Genomic DNA, 22,444 nt, shown 5'->3' on the forward strand with positions numbered 1-22,444 from the left:
AAGACAAATAAACTGATTTTTTCTAGGCTAAAATAGCCCGAACCAAACTAGGCCTACGTGCACAAAAAAGTTTAAATAAAAGCGTATCCAAAAAAAGAAGAAGAAAAGTAATCCAAATTCATATTAGTTGAGATCAAGATTTTTCTGTGCACGTAACATTACTAATTTTAGTCAAATCCCATGAAGATACAAAAATAATTGGTGATTGAGTTCAACCTCTATGGAATGACAAATCATCATACATTCCAATGGATTGGATAAGAAAACTTGTTTCATGATCCAGTACATATGTAATTCTATTTTAGTACTCCATTGTGATATACCAAAGCTTGCAAAAAAAAAAAAAATTCTATGCAAACAAACCAGTATTGTACAAATATCACAGTCAATCTATAAAGAAACTTCCATTTTGGAAATGAAGCTTGAACTCATCCCAAGTTGTCAACACTGTCGACGAAAATACCACTTTTGAAAAACACTATCATGTTTTTTGAAACAACTCGAAAAGAGTCTCATCATTGCCACCTTCTCCACCATGCAAGTAGTTATCATCTTCTGCACCATCAGCTACGGTTTCTGATGGATTTTCTGGCATCTGGAATGATAATTCGTGTTGGGTTGGAATTGAAGTCTCAAAAAATTTCTCGAGTTGTTCAGTTGCTGATGTTACATTTAACTCGACATGATCCAGTGTGCCTATAGAAGAGCTTCTTGATAAGGTACCGGATCCAACAGTGATGATCTCATCCCTCTCATCGATTATAGATTCGAGGGAACAAGTAGACCTTGTAGCAAGTGAATGCAGAGCATCGCGCTTGGACCTTGCTCTTACTCTCTTACACCAAGTATGGAGTGACTCTCGGACACTCTCAGCAATCACGGCTTTCTTACACTTTGATCCCATCTGAACACGTAAAAACATTTTAATTAAAAACATGTAAGTATACGTTCCTACTTAAACACAATCATGAGCATTATTTGGATGACTCATTGTTCTTTAGAAGTTAGTGCCAAGAACACAGGGAAGTTTATCAAAAGATGCAAGACGAGCAAAACAATATATGGGAAAAGATGATTACACATACACTTTCACTCAAATGAAGTGCTCGAAAGGAGATGCATGCGCTTATATGATGTTTGCAGCATTGGCTATATGTATGTAATGTCAAACAATGAAGTAAAATCTACTATATTGGTTAAATGACATCAACATATATTAAATTTAAAAAAATTTCAATTACAGACAAACCTGTGTGATGAGTACATTCAGAGGTACAGTGCTATAGCTACACCAGAACTGAACAAGAACACTGCACCAAATAGAACACGTTACAGGTGCAGTCTGAATAATTCCACAAATCATTATCAGGAAGAAAAAAAATGAACAAAGATTTGAGTGTTTTACTAAATCTATTTCATTGAATAATGCAATATAATTAGGTGCGCGAGACGCAAATATCCGAGAATAATAAATGTGGATCTCATTGCTACATTAACACAGATTTGTCTCGTATCGGTATATGTTACCGAACAAAGATTCTCTCATTTGTCCCAAATGTCTGTAAGTTTGGAAGGAACACAGAGTTAGTATATGTTACCTTAAAGTATGTGGAAATGCATGTTGCATTAGCATTGGATATTAGACTACACTAGTAAACAAGTGATTCTGGTTCATTGGATTTATACATATACTGGGATAGAGAAAATAGGAGAGAGAAGGTGGAGGTAGAGATAGGAATATGACAATAAATCTACGTTGAAGAGGTTGAAGGATGAAAGAAAGCAAATTAATGATTCCATCTGAAGATCAAATCGGGGAAAGACTTTACAATAGAACGAATCAGGTCTTGCTTTCCTATAAAATTAGAAGCATAAAATATGATTTCATAAAATAAAGAAAATAATACAAGAACATCTAATCAGACGTGGTTTTTGACATGAACATTCCCATCATACTTGTGAATAATCCAAATAAATGTGAGTTTTATTTAGATCATGTCACCTGCAACTAATTGTTCTGTCTTTATGTACTCGCTCGCAAGAGTATGGCGTTGCATAAGACTTGACTTTTTACTTTCTATAATTGAAGTCCAATTCTTAAGAGAAACATACCCAGAAATCAACCGGATGATGATCATTGCATGATTATCCATGAAACATGATCGCTGCTTAAATCCCCACTAACATACAGGAAAAAAAGAAGAAGAAGAATTCAGTTATATGATTTGGCAACTATATAGCACATGATTGCCGCTTTAAGTAAATGCAATTGTAATCGTAAGTTTTTAAAGGCAAAATATTGGTGGTTTCCTCCATTGCACACACAAACTCATATGTATATATATATAGAGAGAGAGAGAATCTCATCTTACCAATGACCATATAAATGTTGCCATCTCAAAAGCATTCTGCACATACAAGAACAATGTGGGTGAAAATAAAATGAACTAATCACTCGGTCAACCAGACAAAATATATATGTATTACAAAATATCACCTGAAATGAGATGAACTGTATTAACCATAACAATATTTCTGGTTTCCCAAACCAAAAAAGTTCATCACGAGGCTTTACTTGAGTTCCAATAGGTTGTCCCCTCGGCTCCAGAGTCTCAAGTGCTAACAATGACACAACATGCTGGAGTTTCGTTCCAACCAACATGACAAGCTTTGACACGTGGGAAAAATTTGAACATTAGAAATATATATATTGGTATGCAAAATAATTCATAAACCAATAAACATTAGAAATATTATCCAGAGCAGACAATTTATCGTAGGATAGGACTAACAACATGAGTAGGAGCAAACTTACAATGGCAGCGATGAAAGAAAGCCAGAAGTAAATATTTGAACCTGTGACATTGGGTCAAATTGATATTACAAATTCTTTATCAAAAAACACAAAATATGTTTATCTAATTTCTTATAAACCCACAAATTACCATGAATATTTATGAAGATGCACAGTATGGCGTAACCCCAGAGTGGCCAGCTGCAAAATTGAACCATGGATTAGTCTCAATTTTTTATTTTATCCCTTTTTTTTTTTGGGTAACTGAGAATTTTATTACCCAAAAGAAAGATATAGAATGGAGCTGAAAAGAAAGCCGTAAGGCAACCAAGCTTCCTCTAAGAGGAGCCAACAAAATACACACTATCTTTCTTTTAATAATAAGGAGGGAAATATCAAAAAATTTGGAGCATATGAAAATGTTCGGAAACAAAAACTAGAACCTATATAAATGTCAATACATTCTTAATTGTTAAAAAATTGAACATATTGAAGTTTATGAATGTTAGAGGCTCATAAACAAAAGGTTCAAAGGCTTAATTGAGAAGGGAGTTTGTCATTTTAAGAATATATATATATGGCAGTAGTGGGGATAATAAAAATAAAAAGGAAAAAAAAATATGGTGACAATTGCGGTAACAAAGAACAAGAGAAGTGTCTTAATCATGTTTGTTTTTTCTTCTCCTCTTCTCCTTTCTAGTTTATCGGAATCTCTAGTAAATTTAAAATTTTTCTCAACTCTTCACTTTTGACAGAAAGAGACAAATAGAAATAACCGTTGTTGAATATTCCTAATAGGAATCGAAACACCTCATTGTTTTGATACATTATAGTAGAAGCATTGAAATTTTGGTATTCTACTAATGTTTTGTATTAGCATCCTAGGAAACGCACATGTTTTGGCCGTTTGGATGGAAACGAAACGAAATTTTGTTCCTTGCCCATGCCCCCCAAGGTATCAGATAATTTTTTGGTGTATAACCAAAGAAATTCAAAGTTCCATGAATTTGCATTAATATGATGATAAAATAATTAGAATTTGGCACTGCAATAGACCTAGCCTTTTAGATATTGTCTGCTAAAAGATGTTACACAAACCATGTCCCATTTGCTTAAAGGACTTCTGAAATTGTCATCATTCATTTAATAATTATCAATTAAGGTGAATTTCAAAAAAAGAACCCTCTTAAGAATTGACAAAACAGGACAATGTGCTTCTTCTTCACAAGAAATGTAACATTCAGCAAATTCAGCAGATTAAATATTTGATGGAGATGTCGTAAATAAATTCCTATATACTAATTTTAAGCTAAATACAATGATCCAATTCAATGAGTGCGCACCCACCTGATCCCCACGATTCCATAAAATTCATCTTCCATACTCCGAACCACATATCTGTGGAAATTATAAGAATGTGGTAGTTTGTGATTCTGCAAATCACAGCACCACTTTCAATATCCAGTACAGCAATATATAACAAGACATTAGACCAACAATACAGATGGTAATTTCAAAGACCAATGGAGAGAACAGAAGTCCAATGATGTTAGGTTTCCCGTGATGACCTAAATGAGCAAGACATGCCGAAAATGTGCATTGTAGTCGAGCATCAATATCACATTTGTGTGCACTGAAGTTAAGTTTGCTAAATGGAAGAAAGAAAGGTAACCAATGGTGAGAGAATACTCCAAGAAAATATGACGAATGCATAGTACTTGCAAAATGGGTATTAATAACCGTATTTATGCATATGGAAAAAGCAAAGGTACCGCATTTCTTCTGTGTAGTGACTAGTTTAAGCTTACATATGTTCTATCAATTCATTTTATAATATCTGATCCAACATACCACACATTTTTCTGTTCCAGTACCCCATTAAAAAAACATTACGAACTTCTAAAAGAGACCACCGAAATTAAGGCAGTCATATAAGGAATTCTGATGCACACAACTACTTTAACATTTCATTTGTTTTGACAAGTATTGCAATTATATGTGTCAGACTGAGACAGCCACTATTGCTGAATATGTTTCTTTTTCTTTTCTCTTTTTTAAGGTTATTCTTTGGACACTACAAATTCACTGCAGATACAGACATTTGTGTCTTTGTTCACTGAATAAGATTTGCTACAATTACCTGACTAGTTGACTAGTCCTCTAATATATGCAAGTTGTTATTCACCATATACGATGAAATTTTGTTAGAATTTATCATCACCTACCACACACTTACCATCACCTACCACACACTCACCTACTACACTCACCTACTCCTCACCTACCACCACCTAACCTACATCTATATAATCAATCCATTGTAACAGAACAAAAATCAATCAATCAATAAATACATAAATTCTTACATGGTATCAGAGCCAGGTTAAGAATTTAGTATTTTTCGCTTCACCGGCGGGCGGCAACCTTGCCTTGGCCGCCCGCCGGACCTCAACCAATTTGAGACCTCCATCAACTGGCAAGACCTTGAAAATCTTGTATGTTTTGCATGAGCTTGTGTTTTCTCCTGTTCAGATTGGCAAGACTTTGGTGGAAAGAGGAGATTGATTCTTCATCTTCTTGAAATGGAAAATTGAGGACTGAGACTAGGCTGCACTGTTCTTTCTCTTCACATGATAACTCTTCCTTGGGGTCCACCGTTGAATCGCCGCCGACACTCTTCCCGGGTAAACATTTTTCACCCTCCGAACAATTACCGCCGCGGAGCGTAAATCCTCCGCAATAAAATCTTCATCACACCACCTTGATGAGACCGATGCCCAGCAGTCAACAAAATCTCCTAAGCAGATGCATTTTTTTAAATAAATGCTCTTCCAGGTTGACGGTTTGCCAAAGGTCCATGGCACCCAAGAAGCTTGGCATTGACACCATCTCAGTTCCTCCAGCTACGGCTCCGACGACACCAGCTGTTTCTCTGGCCACCGCGCCAGCTGTTGCTCCTCCGGTGCCGGCTTCTTCTCCTCCGGCGTCATCTCTGCTGCCATCGCCATCCGAGGCTTCACCCGGCGCTCCCTCTCTCAATCTCTCTCTGTCTCCCTGATGGGGGAGAGAAGAAAGACCACAACCAGTGTGTGTTGAATACACACCGCGGGGTCTCCATCTGTGTTCCACCAGACACACCACAACAAAGCTTCCACTGTTATTCTAAACTATAATAACACACCACCCCACTTTCCTTTTCTTTTTTTTTTATTTTATTTTTCGTAATCTTTCTCAAATCTTATCCCCACTCATCCACACCCCACTTTCCTTTTCTTTATTTTATTTTATTTTTCGTAATTAAAAAAAAAAAAAAAAATTTTCGGCTTGGTTTGTTGTGGGCAGGCTGTCATCTAAGGTCAAACCATGTGAGTTTTATATATATATTATACATAAACATGTCATGTGTGGAGACAATGGCATGGTATTTCAAATCCTTCTTTTATTTTTTATATCAACCCACTCACAACTTCACACACTATCACTGTTTTTTTTTTTAAATCCTTATTTTATTTTTTTATCTTTTCTTTTTGCACATTACACCATCGCCCCCAACATCCTCCACTCAAAAATATTCTCTCTTTTCTTTATCTATTTTTTTATTCTTATTATTATTATTAAACACAAAAAAAAAAAAAACAAAAACAAAAACAAAAAAAAAACAAACCATTCCACAAACTTGTCATTTCTTTCATGCCGAGGATCAACCCCGATCATAATTTTACACAAAAAAAAAAAAAAAAAAAAAAAAAACAACAACAACAACAACAAACCACAACGGCTCTGTTTTCTTTCCTGCAGACGGCCACACCCCGACATCCCTTCTCTACTCTACTGCAGGTCTCTTCTTCTTGCCTCCGTCCTGAGCCGCCCTTGACGGTGCTGCCTCTGTGTTTTCCACGCCGCCGAGCACGTTCACTCCCCCATACTCCTCCACTGCAGCATATGGAGGACCTCCAAATCGGAACATCACGGTGGCTTTCCGCTTCAGCTCCTTGTTTTCTGCCCTTAGCACGCTTATCTCTGCTCGCGCATCCTTATACATGCGTTGGAGCAGAGCCAGCTGGGAGTTTAAATGCTGCACCTCATTTGTCCTACTCTGCAGCCGGTTCGACAAGTTTGTGACCGCCGTCATGCTTTCCACACATGCCTTCAGAGTATACTGATTGGCCTCCACATCCGACTGCACTGCCATTCTTTGCTCCACCGACCGCATCGGAAAGTTCAACGGAGCAAACTCCGGGGCGCTTGGTTGAGGTTCCAGTGCCACCGCACCAGTTCTCTCTCTTGTTGACTCGTTGAGGTCAGGAAAGAGGGTGAGCAGTCCACGGGAAGACGAGGACGAGGCCATTTTCTGGGCAACAGAGTGTTACAGAATATCTCTCGCAACAGAGTGTTACAGACTCTCTCTCTCAGCACAACGAAGTTTTTTTTTCAGAGGTTTTTCGCAGCTTTTCTCTGCCTCAGTCTCAGCCTCCGTCTTATAGCCGAGGCAGCCACGCGCATCGCGCGCCTCTTGACGCTCGCCGACAACCTGGCACGCCTTTTCATGGCACGCCTTTTGATGAATCGGGTACGCCTTTTGATGGCACGCCTTTTGAGGGTGCGGGCACACCTTTTGAGGGCACGACTTTTGAGGGCTCGATATCTACATCCATGTATATCTTTTGGGCAGCCTATATACACACTCATACAGTGTCTTCTCCACCGGTCAGCTTTATCAATCCCTTTTCAACCTCAAATAGGTTTCTATCTTCACACCTATTTGCGTTTGAGGAGGGGGGGTTATACACAGTATCATGTATAAGTCGCTCATGGCGCACTCCCTAAGTCGCCCCCTTGGTGCACCACCACAACTGTCTGCTACAACGGTCCGACATGACCTCGTAAACTGTCCTGCTACATCGGTCCGACATGACCTCGTAAACTGTCCTGCTACAACGGTCCGACATGACCCCGTAAACTGTCCTGCTACATCGGTCCGACATGACCCCGTAAACTGTCTTCTACAACGGTCCGACATGACCCCGTAAACTGTCCTGCTACAACGGTCCGACATGACCCCATAAACTGTCTTCTACAACGGTCTGACACGACCACACAGTGTCTGCTACAACGGTCCGACATGACCCCGGAAACTGTCCTGCTACAACGGTCCGACATGACCCCGTAAACTGTCTTCTACATCTGACACGACCACACAGTGTCTACTTCAACGGTCCGACATGACCCCGTAAACTGTCTGCTACAACGGTCTGACACGACCATATCGTGTCTCCTATCCTGTTTTATTTTATTTATCAGTTTATTTTTCTGTTTTGTAACTCTCTCCAAACTCAAGTTGGTTTGTGTCTATCCTCCTTGAGTTTGCGGGGGGCTGTTAGAATTTATCATCACCTACCACACACTTACCATCACCTACCACACACTCACCTACTACACTCACCTACTCCTCACCTACCACCACCTAACCTACATCTATATAATCAATCCATTGTAACAGAACAAAAATCAATCAATCAATAAATACATAAATTCTTACAAATTTTCCTACTGAAAGTCACCCAAAATATCAAATTTTTTTCAGCCAGTGGCAATAGAAATGTGTGGAAAGATCCTAGAAAGATCAAAATATGAAGATGGATATAAATGAGGACATGTAAGTTGATCCAAAAGAATGTGGAAGAAGAAAAAAAATTGTGACATTGGAAAGATCTACCTAATAAAGTAGCATGTACAGAAGAAAGCATTAATACAAATTAGATACCCACGGTGATGAAACCCAATCGCAATGCTAAGTAATCTGACTTCTGTATTGAACTCTTAAACTGTTGTAGAAAGCAAAGCTGCATCAATAGATCACAAAATTAAGTTAACGATGGAACATAATAAAAAGATGAATTAACAAACTGACAAAAGCAAACATAATGATATGATTTATTAATTTTAGTCATCAAAGAAGCAAGTACTCGCCAAAATGGGGAGGGGAGCTGGCAAAAATAGGAAAGGATGTGAAGAGAAATAAACAAAATTTAATCAAGGGTCACGAAATGTTACCCAAGTCAAAGCAAGGACCATGAACCGAGTAGGGGGTAAAGGTACTTCAGATCTAAGAAAAACTGTCTACCCTTATGCATAAGCTACTTCATAACTTATTTTACACTGAAATAACGCCACAAGTCCCATACTTTTAAGCTTGCATCTTTTCTAAAAGCTTCATGTTTGATGGTCTCATCCAAGAAGAAAGCACATGCAAATAAAGTAACAAAAAGGGTATCTAATCAATATTTGTATATATCAAAAGCATGAATATTTACCATCCAGATAAGAACCCGGCTCCGGCTCCAAGGATGAGATGCATGATGTAAAACAAAAGTGGATTGCCGCTTCATCACCTTGTTCACCTTCGCTATTAAACAAAACCAATTTATCAGTAACGGGTAACAAAACAACCCATAAAAGGAAAAATCATCCAAGGATTTATTAATTCTAAAGAATTTTTAAGCACAAATGACCTTCCTAAGGTCATTTGTGTAGTTTCAGCACAAACCTTAGGAAGGGAGAGCAACTTCCTATTTGTAATGTTTCTTAAATACATTCTGTGTAGTTTTAGATTTTACTTTTCGTGCATGTTAAGCATACAAAAGACTACACGTTATCCCAGACCATGTACTATTTTATAATGAACTTCCCATGAAGGGAGAACCCCTCTGCAATACTACACTCACTACCTTTTTACAGCAAAGAAGCCCTTCAAGCTCAGAACTCTCAGCAGGACTCATCACAACCTGCAAATCAGTACCTCGTTTGTGTTTTATGCTCAAGTCTAAGAGTAATGCTACGATGACCATCTATTTCTATCATTTTATCTTACCATTTGATTTGTCAGTCTAGTTGTCAGCACTACATTTGAGATATATAAGGTAGTGGAACCCATTACCCCAATTTTGTGTTGACAAGTAAGCATAATATGATATAGAAATATGGTAAGTGTAGAATTATTGTAAATTAAGTCTAATTGATGCAGTTTTAGGATATGCCATACAAGAATAACCAGCAATATTTTGGGGGTCACTAAACAGACTGCATATCCCACACAATTGCTAAATTTACATGCATTGAAATGCTGTTAACTATTCCTATAATGATCAATATCCAGTATGACAACCAATGATAGTAACTGCCACTTGTACATGTCACACGAAAGACAAATTGGGGAAAATGTGGCCACATGGCTTCCAAGCGGGCATCTGCAAATTTTTGACAAGTTAAACTACTTCACATACATAGGAAAAGGGAAAGCCTACATGCCAATAACTCCTGACTGTCTTATGTCAAACAGTTGAATCTGCTAAATATTGATTGAATCAGAAAAAGGAACTTTTGAAATCCTGAGGTTAGTTTCTATGCCATCAATTATCTTATTTTGCCACATACCTTGCAGGTTTGCATCAAGCGCTAGGCTTGCTTCGTTTTCCCATTTCCTCCAGCTGTAAATCTGCAAATTTATGATGCACTTAGAAGCACATAAAATCCTGTATCTATTTAGGGGGCATCGGACATCACATGGGGTAGGATCAATCCATTTTGTTATGCGTAATGTTTTCAAAAACAAGTTTGTACGATCCCAATTCTCTGGGATATCCAAAGACCAAACTTAATGTTAGAATTTACCATCACCTACCACCACTACCACCTCACCTACTCCACTAAACCTAACCCACTACACCACTACCACCTCACCTACTCCACTAAACCTAACCCACTACACCACTATCACCATCCACTACACACCATCCACTACACCTACATCTATATAAGGAACCATTTTGTAATAGACAAAAAAAATCAATAAACATCAATCAATAATACATAAATTTTTACATGGTATCAGAGCAAGGTTAAGCAATTCGTATTTTTCGCTTCACCGGCGGGCGGCAACCTCACCTTGGCCGCCCGCCGGACCTCAACCTATTCCGCTTATTTTCTACACATACCTTGACTTCTTCAACATTTTCTTACACCCCTCCTCTGCTATGTCGGCGGCGGCACCCGCATCATCGTCTAGCCTCTATCGCCGTTCACCTCGCCTCTCACATATCCGTGGTTGTACTCTTACTCGTCGTCGTCGTTGGCGTTTCTGGCGCTGCTTTTCTGCTCGTCACTGCTGTTTTTTTCCCGATTTGCTATCTCTCTCTTAGCCATGGATTTGGGTGTGGGGTGTAGAGCTGTGGCTCTGTTGTTGGTAGCCATGTTTGCTGGCTTGAAGGTTTCAATGGCAGCAGTGTACAAGGTTGGGGACTCCGCTGGTTGAACCATCATTGGGAATATTGATTACAAGGCCTGGGCTGCTTCCAAGACGTTTCATGTTGGAGATGTCATCATTTTCGAATACAATTTTCAATGTCACGTGTTGCAAGTGCCCCACAAAGAATACCAAGCCTGCAGAAGTGTAAGACAGTAACATGCATCTTCACTAGGGGTGGGCGCGGGTCGGTTGCGGCCACGGAACCTCCAATCCGCCATCCGTCCGCCAGATTGGCGGATTGAAGAAAATCAATCCGCATCCGTCCGCTAATCCGGCGGATGTGGATTGAGCGGATTGGCGGTTTGGCGGATGGATGCGAATCGGTTTGGCGGTTTAAAATTTTATAAATTTTCAACATAATTCAACTTGTGCACTTCCTCAAACGAAAAAAGAAAAAAAAGAAAAAGAAAGTATTACAGTCAATGACTTAAAAAAATATTACAATCACTGTATGCCTTATCTAAAGAAAAAAAGTTTGAAACTTTAGAATATCATGATCACTGCATGCCTCATCCACATATTACAATCACAGTATGATTCATCCCCATAAAGTATTACAATCTGTGATTCTTAAAATATAATAACAATTCAAATCACCAAAACCATGAACAGAGCAGTAGTAGAGATTGAATGTCTCTGTATTGTTACATCTACATATGTTTTTGAAAACAAAAACCAACCAGCATATATCATATTTTCTATTTATTATTTTTAGAGTTACATTTAAAAACTAAAAAATATATATGAATAATGCGTTTATTTTTTTCAATTCAAAAAATATATTCAAGTTGAAAACTTTTTTTCAACAGAATATTTAAACTCTTTTTCAATTGAAAACACAAATATAATATTTAAATAAATTAAAAATACAAAGTCTTATAAATTACTAGGGGTGCTCGCAATTTGGCGGTTTGGCGGTTCGGTTGCGGCCAAAAAATCTCAAATCCGCCATCCGTCCGCCAAATTGGCGGATTTGAGAAAATCAATCCGCAACCGTCCGCTCGTCATCACGCATCCGTCCAAAATGCGGCGGATCGGTTTGGTTCGGTCGGTTTTGGCGGATCGGTATATCCGCTGCTCACCCCTAATCTTCACATACAGCTTGGGTAATGTGTAACTGTCAAAAGCACAAGCTTCTTGGACATCCCTCTCTCTCTCTCTCCATGGACCCAACATCATCATCATGCACCCACTCTATCTCCCTCTCTCTCATCTTTTCCCACTTTCAAACCCACTTTAATCATATCTCTCCTTTCTCTTAATTTATTTCATCCACGTTCTTTCACCCTTTTCTTTTATTTTAATATATATATATATATATATATTTTATTATAATATATTTTCCCTATCCCTTGTTAGTAAGCATCACCCGTTTTCCATTCTCTTATTATTATTTCTTTTATATTCCACCAAAAAAAAAAAAAAAAAAAATCACACTACTGTTTTTCCTTATCACCCATCCACAAATATTTTTCTCTATTTTCTTTATCCATTATTTTCTTTTATTTTATTTTTCTTATTAAACAAAACAACACCACAAAATAACACCAACAACATTCCACAACCTTGTCATTTTATTCATATCAGGGGATCAACCCCGATCACACTTTTACATCAAAAAAAAAAAAAAAAAAAAACCCACACAAACAAAAACAAAACTACCACACCCACAGTGGGATTTTTCTTCTCTACTCAGCCGCCGGTCTTTTCTTCTTGCTTCCGTCCTGGGTGGTCCTTGCCGGTGTTGCCTCCGTGCTTCCTAGACCACCAAGCAAGTTGCCTCCTCCCTGCTCCTCCACTACAGCATATGGTGGACCTCCAAATCGGAACATTACGGTGGCCTTCCGCTTCAGCTCCTTGTTTTCTGTCTTTAGCACACTTATCTCTGCTCGCGCATCCTTATACATGCGTTGGAGCAGAGCCAGCTGGGAGTTTAACTGCTGAACCTCATTTGCCCTACTCTGCAGCCGGTTCGACAAGTTTGTCACCGCAGTCATGGTTTTCACACATGACTTCAATGTATACTGATTGGCTTCCACATCCGATTGCACTGCCATTCTTTGCTCCACAGACCGCATCGGAAAGTTCAACGGAGTAAACTCCGGGGCGCTTGGTTGAGGTTCCAGTGCCACCGCTCCAGTTCTCTCTCTTGTTGACTCGTTGAGGTCGGGAAAGAGGGTGAGCAGTCCACGGGAAGACGAGGCCATTTTCTGGGCAACAAAGTGTTACAGACTATCTCTCTCAGCACAAGGAACTCTCTTTCTCAGCAACACGAAGGATTTTTCAGAGGTTTCTCTCAGTTTTTCTCTGCCTCAGCCTCTGCCTTCGTCTTGGTTATATAGCCAAGGCGGCCACACGCATCGCGCGCCTCTTGACGCCCGACAAACTGGCACGCCTTTTCATGGCACATCTTTTGATAAAGTGGACACGCCTTTTGATGGCACGTCTTTTGATGGCACGCCTTTTTATGAATTGGGCACACCTTTTGAGGGTGCGACTTTTTATGGGTCCGACAAGACTCTGTAAACTGTCCCGACATTGATTCCGGTTAGCTCCTTTATGGGTCCGACAAGACTCTGTAAACTGTCCCGACATAGATTCCGGTTAGTTTCTACAAGGGTCCGACAAGACTCTGTAAACTGTCCCGACATAGATTCCGGTTAGTTTCTACAAGGGTCCGACAAGACTCTGTAAACTGTCCCGACATTGATTCCGGTTAGTTTCTACAAGGGTCCAGCAAGACTCCATAAACTGTCACAACAACTGTCACAAAATTATCTGTTACAACGGTCCGACATGACCCCATAAACTGTCTTCTACAACGGTCCGACATGACCCCATAAACTGTCTTCTACAACGGTCCGACATGACCCCATAAACTGTCTTCTAAATCGGTCTGACACCACCATACAGTGTCCTCTACAACGTTATGACACCACCATACAGTGTCTTCACCAACGGTCTGACACGACCATACAGTGTCTCCTATCCTTTTTTTTATGTATTTTCTTGTTTTGTTCCTCTCTTCAAACTCAAGTTGGTTAGTTTCTATCCTCCTTGAGTTTGCGGGGGGCTGTTAGAATTTACCATCACCTACCACCACTACCACCTCACCTACTCCACTAAACCTAACCCACTACACCACTACCACCTCACCTACTCCACTAAACCTAACCCACTACACCACTATCACCATCCACTACACACCATCCACTACACCTACATCTATATAAGGAACCATTTTGTAATAGACAAAAAAAATCAATAAACATCAATCAATAATACATAAATTTTTACACTTAATAACTAGAATGCCTTCGTTATCATATTAAAAAACCATAAGAGTAAAGTTGCAATGGAAACAGAGAATGCACCTTGCTCATAGCCAAACCAACCACAACGCAACTATACAGCACATGAGTGACACCGAGAACAAACAAGAAGCGATGAAGCTGTTCAAGACCTTCATATGAAACAAAAGGTTCATGTCCCTGCAATTAGCCATTGGCATTAGTATAATGATTCAACTACCATAACCACAAACGAAGTACCACTCACAAGCAAATCTGTCTACCTCACCACATTGATGAGATGAAGGATAGTCGACTCCTGGAGGAATATCACTCTCATTTAAAGATGAGAAGGTTTTGGTGAGCAAAATATTCTCATTTTTGCCAAAATCCTCTTCAGAACAAAGATAGAATCGACTGCTGAAAAGAGATGAATTCACACATATCTGAGAAATCCACCCTGCCCACTGCCCTAACATCAAAGATATAAGCCCAAGCAGCATCAACTCTACAAAAAAAAAAAAAGGTTGGAACATTTGGGAGGGGGGAATGAAAACAACAAAACCAAATTACATAAAACAAAACATATCAAAGATACTACTTCAATACCTCACTCATTAAAGTAGTGGGGAACGCTATGCAAACTAATAAATCTCACAAACTTTTCTTACTAACTAATGTGTCAAGAATTACAACTCACTTTAATAATGTCGTCGGTGCCACATAAGTTGGTAAAAACAATTTGTAAGATTCATTAGTTTGTGTAGTATTCCTCTAAACTAATATTGTGATGATCACATTTAATACATATCGAATGACTGCTAATATGACACTAATCACATCACATGACGAGTCACACTTTTTATCTAGAAAACAGTAAACACTAGTATTTTGTTTTGTCTATAACAAGTGCCAAATCACATAATATCCAAACCACCTACCATTACTCCAATTACGATATTACATACTCAGAAAAGTACATCTATATTCCAAAATCATGCTACTTGGTGACCCACATCCCAACAACTTTAAATTTACACCATACACCAAGTTTTGGGGTTAAATTTCGGCAAAAAAAAATCATGGTACATGGAATTTTTCTTACTCCAATTATTAATATACATCAGAATCCAAGAGAGAGACAGCAAGCAAACAGACAAATCATATGAAAGCCCTTATTTTTTTTACACTGGCAAAGTGAAAACACTCACTCACCTTCCTTAATCTTCTCCAAAGAAGCAAACAGAGCCTTCCTCCTAGTCTTCTTCAACCACTATACACCAATGGCAAAAAAATCAACAAATCAAAAGAAGCTTCAAATTAACAAAAAAGATCAAAACCCTAAAACCCAACTCGTGGACTCACCTTTCCGAATCGGTAGATGGATCGTTCGACTAGAAGGCAGACGAAAACCATAACTGTAGTGACTGATGCGACTGCCCATGTTGGTGTCTCCTCCAGAGACCTCCCTAAGCTTATCAAACTTGCCATTTCTCACATCAACATCCAACAACACCCATGAACTTTTCCCACAAAAAACCCAAGATTTTACCGAGAAAAGTTTGGACTTTCTTTCCAGAGAAAAGGAAGAGACGGTGGAAGATCCAGGAATGTGTGTATATAATATATGATTTATATAAAAAGTAATTGAACGTGGAATCTTGATGAGATTTGGTCTTTGTTGGAGTATTATATGGATTGTGTTTTGTCTGCGTTGTGATTTTTTAAAGAAACCCATCTTCGAATTTATTGGAATTGCTGCTGCTGCTCTCTCTCTCCCTCCTTTTGGTTCCCAAGTCCAACCTTCCCACATGGGAGAGTTATTTGTTTGTTGCCTCTCTCTCTCTCTCGCTCTAGGCTGTTATAAACAATGACACTACCAACGGTCTCGTTCACCTGGCGCAAATTTTATTTTTACAAATTTTTTAAAGGTAAATTACACTGACATCCTTCTGTTTATTTAAAATATCATTGTCACCCCCCTTTAATCTCCAAAATATCTTTATCCCTTCAATTAAAAACAAAATTACTATTATGCCCTTACTCCCTCTGTTCCAATTTATTTGTCTATATAGAAAATTCAATTTATTAAAGAGACATATAATCATTATATTTTAATTCAAATTTTGAAATGATTTTCCAACCATTACTCTTCTTTTTAAATTTTAAAATGTGTTTATAATAATTTATAAGGGGCATTTTTAGAAATCTAAAAAAATTTAATATCTTAAAATAAAAAATGGACAAACATTTATAAAATAAAAAATTATAAATTTTTAATTATTCTTCTGTTTACTCATTTCTCTAGGTTGTTTTGGGAAGTTGTCAAAAAAACCAACTTTTTACCCAAAATAACCTAGTTTTTTGTCAAAAAAGTCAAAAAGTCAAAAAATCAGCTTATTAACAACTTCCCAAAACACCACAGATTATAAAAGGTGGTTATAACTTATTTTGATTTGGGAGTTTGTATCAGACTGTTTGGTGTAACTTTATATTTATATATTATTAGGCATAAATAGCTTAAATAAGCTGAAATAAAATTAATTATTTAAAAGTTAGGAGAAGAATATTTTTAATTTTTATTTTCTAATTATTAAATTTTAATTTAAAAAAAAAATTCTACCAAATTTTAATTGCCACTATACTACAGACTAGACAAATTACTCATTTTTTCAATACCACGACCACCTCCACTCAAACACCCATCTTTTCTCTTTAACACCCTCGAATACAATTGATCAAATTAAGTGGTGGTTAGTTCATGGATTGGTGAGATTTACGTTGTTGATGGGTAATTGGTAAATAGGGATGCGATTTGGCTGTGATTTGGAGGTTATAGATGCCGGTGTTCGATATTTCGAAGAGAATTGATTTAGTGCTCTAAAATGGGAGTACTAATGTCAGCTCTAATGAGTTGGCAGTGTAAGAAAAAAATAAAAATAAAAGCTAAACTATCACATTAGTGGTGAGGTTTACATACTGTCATGTGATTAATGGTATATTAATAGTGTTGAATTAGTGGTCTGAAATATTTTTTTATTTCGAATGCCATGGATGAGAGGCCGATATGGACTTTGGTGAGGAAAAGTTGTTGGTGAAGGTAGAGTAGGGTCGAGATAGGTGGTTGATTTAGGCAGTAGAAAAGGGCAACTACATTGTTGTGGGTAAGGGTAATGCTCTCTGGTTTTGGTAGAGAATTAAGCATAAAAATGGTTGATTTAGGCATCCATTGATGGGTGATTTGGGTAATGTCAAAGGAGTTTGTGTTAGGTGGGATTGGTAATAAGAGCATGTTAGTGGCAGAGGTGTAGGTGGTGGTAAGGTTGCTACTTTGGTTGATAGGGTAGTTGTTAGAAAAAATATGAGGGACAGAGAAACAAAATATTTGTATATGAGAAAGAGAGAGAACCCAACTATTTATGTGCGGTAAACACATACCAATGACAAAAAATTTGTGTTAGGACTGAAATATAAAACAAAATATTTGTGAACTAAATAAACAAAATTAATAGCTTACGGATGAAATATAAAAAATGAAGAAATTGCAATAATATTTCTTGAAGTTTAAATAAAATATAATAAGTTTTACAAATTTAGTATAATTACATTGTGATTTTAAAAAAAAAATTAATTCACATAATACTTAATGTTATTTTTATCAATAATTTATTAGTTATATATATAAAAAATAAGGCAAACTTCATTTTACCCCGTGTGGTTTGGGTTGCGTGCTGTTTACCCCCTGATGTTTGGAAATCACCACACAATCCCCCTGTGGTTACTAGATTGAATTGTACAGTCAGCATTTTCATCTAGCATAACAGTGTGTATATGACACGCGCCTAATATGCAAATGGGCATGGAAAGATGATTTTTTTTTGGAATTAAATGACTAAAATGCCTTAATCTTCGTCATCAATATCCAGATCTGTAAATTTCTACCAGAAAAAAAGAAAAAAGAAAAATAAGGTGAAAAGACTATTGGATCTATAAAAAATAGAAAAGAAAATACATAATCTTTTCAACTTAATTTTCATATAATTATATTTTACAGATACATACATCTATATTTATATAGATACTGTAATTTTTATGCATCTATATAACAAAACAACTTAGATTTTGAATTCAGATGAGACTTTTGTCCCTTTGTCAAAATTTGGACCATTAGATTGATTCAATCTAAAGGCTGTAAATATCTCACTCACCCTCTCTAGACCATTTTCAACACACATCATCTCTCTCTCTCTCTCTCTGTTTCTCTCATACTTACTCCTCTCATCTCTTTTTGATTCCAAATTTTGAACACTCCTCTCTCTCTCTACCTCCATTGGAGCCCATTCCTGTGCTTCCCTGTTGGAGCCCAACTCTTGTTGACGACCAAACTCTAAACCCCCTATTACTCTCTTCATCTTCTCTCTTCCTCTCTCCACCGTCCCAATCATTATCAATAGTGGCAGCCCCAACCCCTCTTCAATATCGACGAAGACTGAATGAGCTGAAATAAAACAATAAAACAGATCAGAGAGATTCAGAGATGGGAGTTGAAAAAGAAGTCCTCACTACCGGAACCAGACCCAAGCCTGTCCCTGCACTGGCTATCTCTTTCTCTTAAGCCAATATCTATATATATATGATTCCAATATGTATGTATATATATGATTATGGATGTATATGTATATATATGATTTTTCATCCCAATCTATATATATAGGCACACAACTACAACTATCAATGCACTGTTTTGGCTTTAATTATTTTTTTCAAAATTTATAGGATTGTTGAACAAATCATGTTTTTTTTTTTTTTTTTTTTTTTTTTTTTGGTGTGAGTTTTATTGGATTCAAATCAATTAGTGATATTGCTCAGTTGGTTGTTTATACGATCATTACACACGTATTTGATAGAATGACCCAATAAGTTATATATTGCAAGTTTTTGATAGAATGACTCGATAAGTTTTCTTTATTTTGATTTTGGGGAATATATATAGGTACACAACTATAACTATTAATGCACCGTTTTGGCTTTAATTATTTTTTTCAAAATTTATAGGATTGTTGAACCAGTCATGCTTTTTGTTTTGTTTTGTTTTGTTTTGGTTATTTTTTTTTGGTATGAGTTTTACTGGACTTAAATCAATTATGATCATGACACATGTGTTTGATAGAATGACCCAATTAAGTCATGTATTGCAAGTGTTTGATAGAATAACCCAATAAGTCATATTAAATTTGTTCCAGTTCAACCATAAATAAATGTTCATGGGAAGTGCCACTATATGTACCCCAAAAGTTTTTTAACGATATGCATCCAAAGTTTTAATCACAATAGTTCATAATTTAAAAAAAATATCATAAATCCTCATAACTGAGGCCACTTAAATTTATAATTAAACATGACAAAATTTTATAACCAATCCATCATGGGTTATAACCATAAACACTATAAAAAATCTAATAACCAAGTTCATCATAAATTTGACCATCACAAAATCTTATAACTAAATGCCACATAATTCTTAAGTATGATCACAAATCATTAGAATTATGGTGCATGGTACACATAATTCGTAAGTAAGACCACAAATTAAAGAATTTTTCAACATTTATTTTAATTAACTCTTAAAAATTAATTGATTTGTAGTAAGTTTATAGTAACTCTTAAAAATCAACGTTTATAGTAAGTTTTCAGTTTGGAAAACAGAGTCTTTTGATAGGGTATTCAACATTAAACTTGTAGTTCTCAATGCAAATTTAATATTCCTTTTGTTTATTTTCTATTTTTGTTGGTAATCAAGCTACTGATAAATCAAGGTGAACTTGTTTTGCATCTCATGAAGGATGGATGATGATTAAGAAACTTAGATTAATGTATTATAGTATATAGTAAATGTTTTCTTTATTTTGATCTTATTTTGCTCTCATGTTTACTTTTCCTTTTTTCCTTATTTTGCTTTCTTATTTTGCTGTCATTTTGGGGGGAAATTTTATTTTTCCTTTTTGCTCTCATGTTGATGGGTGTGGTGTGATTTTGATTAACTTTTTTAGGTTGCAATGGCACAATTAGGTGGATTGGCCCCTCTGCTCTCTCCTCTTATTCTATAATAGGTAAGCGATTCACATCTTAGTGTTTTTCATCCGCAAACCTAACTTTTGAAAACCTAACTTTTGTTTTTCATTCGTATCTAAAGCATTGCTTTCAATTTGCTTGAGAAAAAAGTGAAACTTCTTAAGAATCTTTTGCATCCAAACATTGTCGTTGGTATTTGATTATATTTATGTGTTCTCATTGCCTAAAAATTTGGTAGGTTTACATTAATTTTATTTATTTTTTTAGCAATTTAATTCTAAATTGATTCATTTAACACTTTGTTTTTTTATTGACAAATAGTAACATTTTATCAACAATTCCATGATTCTTTTATTTTTAAGACCATTAAAGCCTTGATAGAGCTACCTTTGTGTGCGTGGGTGTTTTTTGTTTTTTGTTTTTTTGTTTTGTTTTTGTTGACTTAAATGTACTATGTAATTTTTTTGTACAACCATGACCATATCCATTTGTAAATCGGTCAAAGAAAGGTAGAGATTGGTTTTTGGGTCCAACATTATCATCTACTTTCCTAGTAGCGGGATATGTATAATTTAGGTCTATATTTTGTATATTTTTTTTTGTAGAGGGATAATTCTTCTACTTTCTCCATTTTTTGTTTTTCTCGTCTCATATGCAAAATCAGCAACCATCTCAAACTGAAATCCTATTGTTGAAGCATATCATACAGTCCAATCCTTTTGATTCATGAACAATTCAATAATCACCTCCTATGGTGAGTTGGCTTTGAAATGAAGTGCTAATCCAACAAGGAAGGGTTTTTTTTGAATTTGATGGGAGTTTTGTCTTATGTGTCAAAATGTGGACCAAAGGGCTAGAAATGTAAATTGAATCAAAGGCGAAGATTTTATATTCTAATCCAACGGTTCAGATGCCTCAGAGATAGAAAGAGTCTCAAATTTTGAAACTCCATCTACATCGGCCTCTCAACGCCTCTTCTCATCTCACTTTCACTCTCTCTTCCTCTCAGCCATTTTCTCAGCCTCTCGTTCGCAAGACTCCCTTCATTGCGTCAACCATCTCCTCCCCGCATAAGCTGCTTTAGGGCTTTCACCATTTCTAGAAGACAAAGAAGGAAACGAGTAAAAAATGAGGCAGAGAACAATGCCCCATGGGTGTTCTGTGTAAGGAGATCCCATAGTGGAGGCTAAGAGGGGAGGAGATCCAAAATAGGTATTTTAGGCCTCATTTGGCGAATGGTGATTTTAGCCAACAAGTCACTAAAAAAACTAAAAAGCCAACAACCTATACAAAAAAGTCAAAGATTCTCTTTTCTCTCTACTTTTTACACATCTTTTCATAAAAAAAATCAAAAAGTCATCTCAAACATACTAGTTTTTTTACATCATATTTTAGTCAAAAAATCAAAAAGTTACTAAAATATTTATTCTCCTAAAATACCTTTTTCAAACCTTAGAATTATATCCTTCTATTTATTTTTGTTGTGAGTTGGGTGTTGCCTTTTTTGAATTGATCATGACATGTTTGGAGCTTTTATTTCAACAATGTGATTATGGAAGTGGATTCAACTTCTTTATGGCAGTGGAGTATTGGTTTCAAATGTTGAGTTTTGGTTTCTTTTGTGAAACACCCACATCTTATTGGCATTTTTTGAGGAGTTTGATTATTTAAAGCTCCGTTTTTTAATTTTGAAGAGACATTTGTCTATGTCATTTTCGATGGTGATGATTTTGGCTTAGATAGCTTTGACGAGACGTTTGTCCCTTGCATAGATGATTCAATTTACAATTCAATTTAATAATGAATGATTAGATTTATGAACTACACTGCTCAAAGTTGCAGCTCATCCCATTTGAAATCCATTTCAGCGGCTCTACAGCATCAACTCTTCTCATTTCTCTCTTGCCCTCTCTTCAACGGACCACCATCGAGGTAATGCCACTTCTCTCTTGCTCTCTCTTCAAACCTCACTTATTTCAGCAT

At 36.7% G+C, this 22,444-nt stretch overlaps 1 protein-coding gene across 1 annotated transcript; it reads right to left on the reverse strand.

Annotated features, from left to right (window-relative positions):
- Positions 1-127: 127 nt before the first annotated feature.
- On the reverse strand, positions 128-16,227 carry MLO4 (Seven transmembrane MLO family protein). The gene is made up of 15 exons (XM_028267737.2): positions 15,755-16,227; positions 15,605-15,662; positions 14,674-14,897; positions 14,474-14,590; positions 10,229-10,289; positions 9,109-9,200; positions 8,563-8,637; positions 4,142-4,227; positions 2,946-2,995; positions 2,816-2,856; positions 2,498-2,668; positions 2,373-2,408; positions 2,113-2,180; positions 1,250-1,310; positions 128-904 (listed from the first exon to the last, which is right to left on the reverse strand). Exons 1-15 carry the CDS (start codon positions 15,878-15,880, stop codon positions 482-484), a joined length of 1,689 nt encoding a protein of 562 aa, XP_028123538.2. The 5' UTR covers positions 15,881-16,227; the 3' UTR covers positions 128-481.
- Between the last annotated feature and the right edge of the window lie 6,217 nt (positions 16,228-22,444).

The sequence above is a fragment of the Camellia sinensis genome, chromosome 2 (genome assembly GCF_055761805.1).
Source record: "Camellia sinensis isolate YWXY chromosome 2, ASM5576180v1, whole genome shotgun sequence".
Taxonomy (NCBI): domain Eukaryota; kingdom Viridiplantae; phylum Streptophyta; class Magnoliopsida; order Ericales; family Theaceae; genus Camellia; species Camellia sinensis.

Bases quoted from the DNA above. Each gene is read 5' to 3' on its own strand.
- MLO4 (XM_028267737.2), bottom strand. From the start codon at position 15,880: ATGGCAAGTTTGATAAGCTTAGGGAGGTCTCTGGAGGAGACACCAACA. The intron at 10,290-14,473 runs GTGCATTCTCTG...ATAAATTTGCAG, and splicing joins TTGGTTTGGCTATGAGCAAG to ATTTACAGCTGGAGGAAATG. The intron at 1,311-2,112 runs GTATGTTTCTCT...TATTTGGTGCAG, and splicing joins ATCATCCGGTTGATTTCTGG to TGTTCTTGTTCAGTTCTGGT.